This window comes from Leishmania donovani, chromosome 4, assembly GCF_000227135.1.
Source record: "Leishmania donovani BPK282A1 complete genome, chromosome 4".
Classification (NCBI taxonomy): Eukaryota; Euglenozoa; class Kinetoplastea; order Trypanosomatida; family Trypanosomatidae; genus Leishmania; species Leishmania donovani.
Window position 1 is genome coordinate 335467 of NC_018231.1, and position 11582 is coordinate 347048.

The 11582-nt window shown below is 64.2% G+C and overlaps 2 protein-coding genes across 2 annotated transcripts, besides 1 other annotated feature; both read right to left on the bottom strand.

Annotated features, from left to right (window-relative positions):
* Positions 1–1409: 1409 nt before the first annotated feature.
* Positions 1410–2600, bottom strand: LDBPK_040850 (rhomboid-like protein; the record flags this gene model as incomplete). The annotated part of the gene is made up of 1 exon (XM_003858099.1): positions 1410–2600. The coding sequence occupies one exon, from the start codon at positions 2598–2600 to the stop codon at positions 1410–1412; it is 1191 nt and encodes a 396-aa protein (XP_003858147.1).
* A 1497-nt stretch (positions 2601–4097) lies between these two features.
* Positions 4098–4166: a sequence feature (Short protein (LDBPK_040860, CBZ31424.1) was converted to a misc_feature.).
* Positions 4167–7808: 3642 nt separating this feature from the next.
* On the bottom strand, positions 7809–11363 carry LDBPK_040870 (hypothetical protein; the record flags this gene model as incomplete). The annotated part of the gene is made up of 1 exon (XM_003858101.1): positions 7809–11363. The coding sequence occupies one exon, from the start codon at positions 11361–11363 to the stop codon at positions 7809–7811; it is 3555 nt and encodes a 1184-aa protein (XP_003858149.1).
* Positions 11364–11582: the final 219 nt, after the last annotated feature.

Here is an 11582-nt window from a genome sequence, read left to right on the forward strand (position 1 = left end):
ACGTGCGTGTGGCCGCTGTGCTGCATCAACGTGTGTGCACACGCAATGAGTCTGCGCTGGCTGCCCCTAACCTCACTCCGCAAGGACTTCGAGAAGCATGTGCGACCAGTAAAAGGCACTGCATGCACGCGAAATTCTCACGCCCTCTCAGGCAGAGACACGAGTTGCGCCGCTGATCGACAGAAGAGGAGGAGGAGGAGGAGGGGGAGGGGGTGGGGGTGGGAGCGCCGGGAGTGAGAAAAAACAAGATGCTGAGCCACCTGCGCTCAGCATGAGTTGATACTGCTTGAGAACGCACGATACACGGCGGGCAAACACGTACACAACTTGCAGTAGCCAGCGGGGTGAGCCACACTGATGTCGTGCGCGCGTGTCGCTGCAGCTTCTACTCTCCGTCTATCGACAGCATGGTTTGAGTGGCGGGTGCGACCGGAAGATTGCCGCGCAACCATCCGCGAACGCAAGAGTGCCGCACATGTGTACGCGCGCGTGTTGATGCGCAAGGGTCAGCGGGATGCCGTGGCAGGGAGGGAGGGAAAGACGGGAGGGGAAACGGTTGCACGCGAAGAGCGGTGCCCAGTCGACATGCGAAACGTGGCGGCGTGCTCACAAAGAGTGCACGACTGCGCCTGGACGCGTGCGGGTATCGGCGTCATATATCCTCTCCGCCCCCCCCCCCAGACAAACACACATACAGGCCCACACACATGCACAGAGCTGCCTGCACGTCCTGTTCTAGTTGGCAGCCCGTGTCGTCATCGCTGGGGCTTGTTGTGATGCTCGCTCGGTGTGTTTTCTTTCTTATTACGCTTACGTCAGTCGACCAACAGGGGAGAGAACGGGACGGGATACGTCGGACCGGGAAGGGATGGGGGGGGCACGCCGATGGCTTCGCAGCACAACAGCACCGCCGCCTGTCCTCTCTTCCGCGTTCACTACCACGCATGGACAGGCATCCCACCTTTCTGTCGAACCTGCGGGCGCTCTGCTTCACCACCACCAACGCTGACGCCCCGGCCTCCTCGCCATCATTCTTATCATTCTTCCCCTAATTCTGTGTATTTACGCCGTGATCAGCGCTGCTGCGACGTAAAAGTCGCCGCACACTCGCACACGCACTCGGAGGCGCATGGACAGCAGAAACGAAGAGGACAGAGAGTGGATGAAGCAGGCACGCCATCCGGCATGACCGTTGAGGCCTCTCCCTCCCCCTAACACCCATCACACCACGAATACGTTGTCGTGGGGCTCTGCCTTGGTGGGGCGCTGTTTATTCGATGTGTCTGCACCGTTCGGCATATGTCGCCATAGCCGCTGCTCTCATCATCATCATCGCCATCCCTCGCCCCCCCTCTCCCCTGCACAGTCGTCCTTTGCCCTCATCTCTGCCGCCTTGCTTTATTTCCGACTTAGAGCGTGGCAGTGAGCTTGTCGAGACCCAGCATGCGAGTCGGCAGGGCCCAGAAGAGGTACGCCATGAGGGCACCGCCGGTGGCCGCGCCGTGCTCCTCCGGCTTCGTCGTGAAGATGCGCCAGACGTCGATCACCATAACGAACGCCGTCAGCACGAGGAAGGGGATCGGCGGCTGCTGAATGAAGTTCAGGTGACGGAAGATGAGCCCCTCTATCGCCACGAGACCCATGATGAACGGGTTGGGTCCGTAGCAGCGGCCACGTACCTCCAACTCGTCCATTCCGTAGTACAGCTCGAATTTCTGCCGCGCCACATGGATGACGCTACCGCCGAGCGTGCAGAGCAGCGCGAAGAAGGTCATGCGCGTGTTGCCCAGGAAGCCCAGCATCGTGTCGCCGAACTGCCAGAGAAGCCAGCAGTCGATGAGCAGCTGGAGGATGTTCTCTTGATAGAAGGCGTTCGTGAAGAGGGGGTAAATGCGTGTCCAGTTCTCATGTGAAAGAGTGCAGTGCTCGACCACGAAGTCGCGCCAGTCGTCATTGCCGAGGTTCATGATCAGGTAGCACATCACGTTGGCGAGGAAGAGGATCATGACGATGTTGATGGTGTGGAAGGGCGGGGGGAAGGGCAAGTAGCCTGGGCCGGAGTTCATGTTGAACGGGCTCTCCTGCTCGTTGCCACCACCATCCTTCTGCTCGTCCTCTTCCTCTCCCTTGTAGCGTGCGAGCTTGTTGACGCCCTGCAGCTGGCCGCCACCTTCGCTGCTCTTCTTTGGGGAGCGCGCAACGCGGGTGGCTCTGGCGACGCCGTAGCAGCGCTGCGCAGCGAAGAGCGACGAGCACGCTGTCGCCATCGGCGAGACCGCGGCTCCCGCGAAGAACGAGGCGCGCGCCGGGACTACAATGGTAGCGGCGCCGCGCATCGTGCGAAGGGCGGTCAGGCTTGTCGGAAGCGCCGACAGCTTCCGCTGCGTCAGCGTCGACGACACAGGCAGCGATCCCGAATGGAGGGCGCGCATGGCGGTTGCTGAGGCGTGCACCGTGAGAAGACGGTTGCTGCTAGTGCTGCTGCTCATGGCGCAGCGCATTATCGCGGGCGATGACGACACTCTTGCTGCCGCCGCTGTCGCCAGCCGTGAAATCCGCTGTGCGCCACAGCGCGCGGCGAAGAAGCATGGCTGCTGCATGTTTAGCGACGGGAACGATGAGGGGTGGTGGTGTGAGGGGTGTGGGCGTGAGGGTGGCGGAAGGGCACAGGCAGAAAGGCAACGTCTGTGAGCAGACACGACGGAGGACGCAACCGCACGAAATGAAACTCCCCAAGTAGGTTGCACTGTAAAGGCAGTGGTAGAGACGCGAAAGACAGGCACCAGCTCACTCGGACGACGCACGTACGCGCCGTGCGACCCACAAGCAGGAGCGTGGAGGAGGGCAACACTGTGCGCAGGTGTATAGGCCGACGACGAAGTACGTGCACGAGAGGCAGAGGCGGAGAGAGGGTGGAGGGATCGGAGAAGCGATGCGCGGGGTGACCGCGTCACGAGCACGACAGGGACACGCTCCTCGAGGGCCCCAAGGCATGGACTAGCCCACCACCACCACTGCCGTGGGAGCACCCAGCAGGAATGATTTACATCCACTACGTGAAGACGCGGAAGCTGGCGGGTCGTCGTTGCGAGAACTCATCCAGATCCGCGCACGCAGCAACACTTTGGTGCTCTTTCTCGATCACGTCCTCTTCGCTTCATCCACTGGGGGAGGGAGGGCTGCGCGGACTCCAGCTGGCGCACACGAAACTACACCCACACACCTTCACGCAGACGGCAACGCGCTTGTACGGGCTGGCGCGCACGCACATGGAAGCAAACCCATCGATCCTTATCGTCCTCGCGCTTCGGCAACACGCACGCCCTCCTCCGACCCGTGAGAAAGGCAAAAAAAAAAATATTACGCAGTCGTCGCTGCTGCTGCTGCTGCTGCTGCTCCGCCACCACCCTGCTGCTGCTGCTGCAGTGCATGACGCTTTTCCTCCAGGAGCCGTTTCTCAAGCTGATCGCGGTGCATCACGTCACGCAGCCGCATGCGCCGCAGTCGCATAAAGTTCATCTTGCTGCGCATGTGCGGGTTGGCGACGGAGCCGCCCCGGCCAAACGTTGGTGGGATCTGCGCCGCCAAATCGCGAAACGAGATGTGCTCCGGAATCCCGATGAGCGCCTTCGCTTCGTCGAGGTCGAGCTGGTCGATGCGGACAACGTGGCGCACCCGCCAAATTCGCTTTCGCACTGACGGGATGTCCGGCACGACGGTGGTCTGCCCCATAAACTCCAGGCGGAGCTCGCGCAGCATGCGGTTCACCTCCCACGAGAACTTGAAGGGGTGGTCTATGCACGTAACGATGAACACATTCCCGACGCGGCGGTAGGGACCAGCCGCGATGGTCGTCGTCGACGTGGCGGTGCTTGCGGGTGCTGCGGCTAGTACGGACGGTGTTAGGTGAACATCACGGCGGCACACCGCAGCAGGGCGCAGGCTGGTCGGTGTCTGGGCTGCTGCAACTGCGACGCTTGCTGCCACAGCCGGCGAGGCGGTGATGCATCGAAGAAGTCGTAACATGAGCGAGTGGAAAGTCAACCAACGTATCCGCTGTGCTCTGTGCACGTGCGTATGTTTGCGCGGGTTGCGCATCACAGTGAGAAAGAGGAGTATAGAATAGGGCAGCAGCGCCACCACGCCAACGATGATGTGGCCCACATGCGCAGCGAGAGAGTTGGAGGGATGATACGTGAGAGCAGGAGGCGTGTTGTAGATCCGCCTCTTGATGCGTGCGCCCCATAACCACGACATACTGTGGAGGTGGCGACTGAGGAACAGAGGGGTGGGGGCGAGCGGCGGCGTCGTCGGCCTGGTGAGAAGCGCGGGGAAAGAGGGGGACCCACGCTTGAGGACGCCGCCGCCGCCGCCACAGCAGCAGCAGCTTCCAATCGTTGGCGGTCCCTGGGGCCATTTGCCCCCGTTCACCACCACTCGACCGCGTCCCGACGGCCATCCCAGCCCGCCACATGAGGGGGATCCCCGCCCTTGGCCATGAAGCACCGCCTCATCCATCTGCCCCGGCGTCCGTGCGAGCCGCAGCGGATGCCTTCTTGGCTGTTGCTTTCAATGTTGTGCGTGGGCACGTTTCTTCTTCTGCTGCTTACCACACACGCACGCAGGCACGGACACACGGGCGCATGCCCATGAAAGAAACGCCAGCGGTGGACAGCGGCTTTCTCGTCTTCCTCGCTCTCCCTCTCGAGATTCTTCAGCCTCCGTGTGAGCTGAACTGGGCTTCCAGAGAAGCGGTGGCAGAGGTGTGAACGCCTCTTTTTGCCTTCTCTCCCTCCGGTCGGTTCATCTCTCTGCCATGCGAGATGAATTCCAGTCCATGCCGCCCTCTCACGGCCCTTTCACAGGCCCCCTCCCGCTCCCCCCTTTCCGCGTGGTGCCAAGCAGCCGTAGGCGGTGTGAGGGGGGCCCAGGTCGGGGAGACACGCTCCAGCCACGCTGGCACGTCGCCCGTCCATATGGATCGTACAAGCGTGTGCACGGCCGCCGGTCGCTCTGACCTCCCCCTCTCACGCCCTAGGCACCCTGGCCCTGCCACCACGCGAAGTGGCCCGGCGCCGGCGAGGGGATAGGAGGGGGTGGAGGGGGAGGGGGGCTCTGCTCGGCTTCCAGCCGGAGAGTGGGCGTGCACTGGCCGCTGAGGCACCACGCGCTGAGGTGTGCGCACCCCCTCCCCCACCCGTCATCCGGATGCACGAGTTCCACGGAGACGGTGAGATCGCAAACACCAACGGGACAAGCGAAACGAAAACGAGGGGGAAGCAGCGAGGGCGGGGCATAGCGATGCAGGTAGCATCGGCAAGGAAAGCGCGCGTGCGCGGGCGGTGGGGACGTGTGGGCAAGCGCGTATGATCCGTCGCAGGCGTCACACCGGCGCTGCGAGCCGCAGCATCCGCAGCAGCCAGTGACCCATTCCCACAGCAACGGTACCCCCCCTTTCCACCCCTCTCCCCACGCACAGAGAAGTGAGAGGCTTCTGCTCCACACCGTATTCATTCGGCCACCGCGAACGTGCCAGCACGAACCCCGTGTACGCGTCACACACAGCCACAGCTCACCTGCCTCTGCTGCACCACGGCTGAGTCCTGGCCGTCTGGGGCGAACCGTCCTGCTGCTGAATCTCGGCCCCGTGTCTTTCGGGCTCGGCTTGTACACCCGCGTACGTTCTTCGGATGCGTGTTGTGCGAGTGGCGCCAGACGCACACAGGTGAGCTGCACGCTTCGATCATCGCGGACCACCTCCAGGGTTCTGCTCGAGGGCGGAAAGCGGCGACATCTGTTGTGCGGGTAGGAGGGGGTGGATATAGGTGCATGCCGGATGTGCTCAGGGAGGAAGACAACCAGCCTCAGGTCAGGGCCCTCTGAGGCCCTGTGCTCTGCCGGCATATGACATGCCTCTCTCCCTCAGTCGCCTCAAGCAGCGGCATCCCGTAATACGGTGTAGGGACTCTCCACCGTGGACTCCTGATGACTCGATGGCGTAACTCGGGGTGCTCTCCTCAAGCTTCCGGCATATGTGCCGCGTTAGCGCACACCTGGTCGAAAGTAGGGAGATGCCGCATGCTCCCCGCACGCATGCACGGTGGCGGGGGCTGATTCGTATGGTGTCTTGCCGCGCCCTTTCCCGCCCATCACTCCCGCTCTACTGACCTCTGCATGCGTCGCTTAGATGCGATGCGCCGTGCAAACTGTGCTTGGCAGCGCGTGCACGCAGTGCTCACCTTCTCTGCATCCTGGCGCCTGCTTCACGGAGACGCTGGTGTCTGCAGGGGGGGGGGAGGGGTGTGTCTGGACGGCTTGCCCGCATGTGCCGCGACGGGTGGGACGTTGCTGTGAGTCTGTGGCGGCAGGTGGCATTCCGCCCTCCCCTGCAGCCGCACGCCTCTGACAGGAGTGGGTGTGTCAAGCAGAAGAGGGCCAGCGGATAAGCATGCACCTGCGCACACAGAGCTCATAGCGTGTCGCACTGAGGGTGGTCGGGGAGAGGGGGCGGTCATCGACACCCAACGGGGGAAGCCCATGCAGTGCGAGCGAGATGTGCGTAATCAGGTCACAGCATGCAAGATCATAGCGTGCAGCGAGGTGTGCTTCGAGCCTCGAGCGATCCGCGAGTCTCGCGTGGCATACTGGGCACAACGCCTGGCATGCCGCCCTCATCGAAAAGCACAAGCGGGGGCAGGGGGGGGGCACCACAATGCTAGCTTAGCAGTAGGCAGCACACCACCTGCACTCCGTCTTGCCGCCGCCTCTCACCCGCCGTTGCAGGAATCCAAAATGCGAACACCTGCCCCTGCGGGACTGGGCGCGCACGGTCTCCGGCCGTTTCGTAAGCTCAGCATCCTTGCTCATCTGGTGTGGGACGACTACCACCGGGAATCTCTTGTCTCGGCGTGTAGCGCGGCTGCGGGGGATGTCGGACCTGGCGTCGAAGGCCGGTGACGAGGTCTGCGATCCACGCAGCTGGCGTCGCCTCCTGCGGTGCTGATTTTGCAACCTTGCCAACTCCGTCCTTGTGCTCCAACCCGCAATGGCCACAGGCGGGCTGGAATGTGAGGCGCACGCGACAGGCCCGCAGCGCCAACACATGTGACCTGATGCATCGTAGCATGCCATTCTCCACCGCTGCAGGGACCGTGTCGGGAGCCATGCGGAGGAAGAACGCGCCCGCAACAACGGCAACCACACGTGCTTTTTCTGTCTCGTGGGCCGCATCCTGTTATCCGCGCAGCACGCCAAGCCCCGGCTCCGCTTCTTCGCGCTCAGTGCGAGAGCTGCATGCAAGGGGCGGGTGAGCGGCAGCCTCTTGTCGCCGTACCTGTGAGCGCATGACGGGTATGGGAGCATCGCGGCCGCACCAGGCGCCGACGAAGCGGCAAGACGACGAGGAGACACGCGAGCGCCGCAGCCGCTAAGACGCTGACGTGGCAGCGAAAAAAAAAAGGAAAGAGAGCGCACATCACCGGCGGAGGCGCGGCCGACACGGTGGAGGGTGGACCGATATCGCAAGAGCGAGTGTGCGCCACTAGAGAAATACACACGTAGATACATACATAAACACACACATCGATGTACACATACACACGACGGCTGCAGAGGTGCAGGGCGATGCGCACACTATCCTCCCCCACCCACGCTGCAGCCGTCTCGCGAAAGGAAGTGAGAGATGGAGCAGGCCCACCTTCAGCACATCCTATTCGACATTGCCGGCATCTGCGTTCGTGGCATCGCGCGGCTCCTCCTCGGCGTCGTCGAAGGTGATCTTGCTGCTGCCGTTGCTGCTGCTCTCCGGTTCAGTGTGCCTCCTCGAGCTCCTGGTGGTGACCTCTGCTGTCTTCGCTCTCTGTATTGTACTGCTCGTCGTACTCTGCGTACTCGTCATCCTCTCTCACGTACTCGTAGCCGTCCGGTGCGAACACCTCGTCTCCGAGGACCAGCACTGGGGGACCTTTCTTCACGAGGCCGTCGTTCTCGTCATTGATCATCTCGTCCTCGCCGCACTCCGAAACGGCGACCGGCTGCGTGTCCGTGGTACACGAGCTGGTGCTCATGAGGGCTTCGTCGTACTCCGCCTGTGAGGTGACGAAGACCGTGTGGGGGGCCGGTGCTGGCGTGTTGGCCGCCGCAGCTGGCGTCCGCAGTGCAGTGGAGGAGGATGCGGCAGCGGAGGTGGTTGGGGGTGGGTGGGGCGGCGGCGGCAGCGCCGAGCTGTGCGTGCGGTGATGAGAGCGGCCTTCGTTGTGCGGCCGCACCATCCCCTCAGCCCGCAGGTTCTCCTTGTGCACGGCTTCCGTGCGTTGCGACAGGTTCTCTTCAGCGTGCTGCCACGCGCGACTTCGTTGCTGGGACGACGAGCCGGTGCCGTTGTTTATCTGTGGCGCTCCGTGCACGTGCGTGGCACAGGTGTGCTGCTCCGGCGCCCCGGCGCTGTTCCTGCCGAAAGCGGTCACTGCGGCACTCGGCGTGTGTGTGCCAGCGGCGTATGCCTCGTCAGCAGGGTAGTGCGAGCCGGACGGCGCAGGATTGTACCTATCGTCGTCTTCCTCATCGTGCCGATAGGCGCTGTTCCCATAGGAAGACGAGGAGAGTGCATGCTGAGAGGGCTGCGCTCGCGCTGGTGGTGGCGGTGCGAAGACGGCACGCGTGTACTTGCCAGAGCGACCAGACGTGTGCTCAGGCATGTGACTACCGGTGCTCAAGGCCGCCGCCGCTACGCCGTAGCCTGGCCTTACGTGTGGGGAAGGGCATTGCTGCTGCTGCTGTAGACGCGGCGATACGCTGTCGAGCTGCTGCTTCGGCTCTACCGGACGCCCTCCTCCCGCCAACGGAGGGGGACCACGCGCCAGAGAGTATGACTCTCTCGGCGGCACAACCTGCTGCTGGTGCGGCTGTGGAACACCGGGGCTAGGGTGAGGAACGGAGTTGGAGAGGCGAGGCCCTGCGCAACCAGTGGCCGCGGCTCCCGCCCTGGCCAGCGGCGTCGGTGCCTGCTGCTCGCGCTGTGTCGCTGAGTACATGAGGGGTGTGCGGTACCCGTTTTGACTGCTCATCTCGCTGTCGCTTGGCATCTCTTCATCATGGGAGATGGGGATGCACGGCTGCGAGGACGACCACGGCTGTGGCGCGGTGTGGGGCAGGCGCGGCGCGACGCCAGGGTTAACACCGGAGCCGCGCTGGGGAGGTGCCGGCTCTGCGGAGGGCAGGTGCGGCCGCCAGCTGCGACGCTCCGTGGTCGGCCGCGCTGCTGTTGCTGCCGCCCCTGGTGGTTGGAGAGGCAGCGCCTGCGGTGGGACAGCGGCTGGCGGGATGGTGTTAGGCAAGGTGGTGCGGCGGTTCTGCTGAGTTCGCCGCAGTATCTCATCATAGAGACCTTCCAGGTTGCCCCTCCGCCGGCGCCGCGGCTCTGGTGGAGCGGCACCTGCACTGCTGCCCTTGTCCTTGAGAGCGGGTTGCGCAGCGGCAGCTGCGTTCATGCGATCCTCGTCTTGCTCTCGTCGGCACCGCTCCGTGTGCCGCTTCCCCATCGAAGGGGGTTGAAAAACAGTGCCCTTGACGAGCTGCTTGCCTATTGCTATCTGCTGGACGTGGCGCTGGAGCAAGTGTCCACCCGCCTCCTCCCCACTGGATGCCTGCGTCGTGCTGCCGTCAGCTGCGACACGTTGGTGAGCGGGGAAAGGCTCACTGCTCGTGTCGGGGACCGCAGTTTTGCCTGCTACACCGGTCTTCTGCAGGATACGCGGGGCAGGCAGTTGCGTCGTCGCCGTCCCGGACGGGTCGCGCGTCGTCGCCACTGTAGGCCGGTTCGTCGCGCGCGCCCAGCGGTTGCCGTCATCGAGGAGGAACGTTGGGCGCGGCGCACCATCGCCAAGCCGACTGCTTGCGGAGCCGCGGCGACCATGCAGCACATCACCGCCGTGCGCGCCCGGTCGGCGCAGCAGCATCGGGTAGCGGCCAGCCACCTCATCCACGGCGCAGGTGTAGCTCACCGGGTCCAGCAGCGCTGCCTCTTCCTCTGCCCTCAGGCTGCCAATGTCGGACGGGTCCGGCGCGTCGGGGTCGAAGGGCTCGTCCGGGAGCCGGTAGCGCACCTTCTTCGTTGTCTTGGTGAGAGTGGTCGTCGACACCTGCAGGGTGGAGGGCCCGATGAGCAGCGGCTCCCCGGCCTCGCGCACCGCGCCGTTGCACGAGGAGCGATGGTGCAGCGCGGCGCCGGTACTCACTGCTGCCAACGCCGTCGTTGACCGTTCAGGGGTGTGCGTGCTACGAGGGGTCCCGCGCGAGGACTGCCACGACAACCGGGAGCCAGTGTGTTGCGTGGAGGCGGCCGGCGACGAGGTCGTCGTCGAGGACGGCATAAAAGCCGCGGGCTGAGTCGACTTGGCCGCAGCCATCGGTGCAGCCGTGGTGGTTGCTACGCAGGGCGATGACTGGACAATAGCCGCGCTGGCGGAGGTGGAGCTGCGTCGCGGCGGTCGCTGACGGAGCTCGGCAGCAGCCACAGCCTGCGGCATCGCCGCGTGGGCCCTGGGCGCGGTTGACAAGGAGGTCTCGCCGATGGGGGCGATCTTTTCCACCTGCACGCCTGCGCTGGCTGAGCCAAGCTGGGTGGTGCTGCCTACCTGGTTGAAGGATGTCCTGCACGGGGGCTGCACCGGTGCCGCATGCATTCCCGGCGTGCTCCAGCCGCCGCCTCCTTGGGCGGTGGAGTCGGATGTCGGTGGCCGCGTGCACTCCTGCGCCTTACCGCCGGGCGTCACCTTCAGCACCGCTATCGAGTGCTTGCTACCGCGAAGGTCCTGGGAGGCGATGACGTCGCCACCCTGCAGGCCGGCGTCGAGTGAGGTCTGCTGCTGGAACGGCGCCAGAGGCGGCGCGCCGCTGCCTCGCACGCCGCTCTGACGAGCCCCGGGTGTGTTGTGCTCGAAGAGGTTCTCGGAACTTCCCAGCGCGGACAGTGACAGAGCCTCCAGTGGATAGCCGGCGCTGTGGTCGCGGCTGCTACTGGTGCGTAGCGCGGGGGCAGCGGAGGCGGAGGGGTAAGACACTGCGGCGCTGGCTCCGGTGGACGTCCGCGCTGCCGCAGCCGAGTTCGCATAGGCGACTGCAGATACCGGCCTGTACTCTGTGAGGCTGCCCAGCAGCATGCCATGTGCCGGCTCCCCGTCGCGACTTGTCGTCTCCGGCCTCATCTGCTGCTGAGAACTGCTGTCTGTACGCGGCAGGACAGACACCACTGCAAGCGACCCTCGCTGTCGCTGCGGGGCCGCTGCGACTCTGCTGCTCTCTGGGAGCCCCATCCCGTTGAGGGCGCGACTCGCGCTACCGCTCCGAACCCTCTCCGCCGTCATGGTGCTGTTTCCAAGTGCACGCTGCGTACCTGATCTGTTACCTGGTAACGCGTGGTGCCAGAGAGGACTCTGGAACGAAAGGCGACAGCCCTGCCGTCGTCGCCGCAGCTCAGCACGTCAATATAACGTCGAGGGAGGACTGTGGTGGACTGCTGTTTCGTCGTCGTGGCAGTGGTGAGGACGCTCACCCGCATCGCATGGGCAACGCGTGCGTGCCGG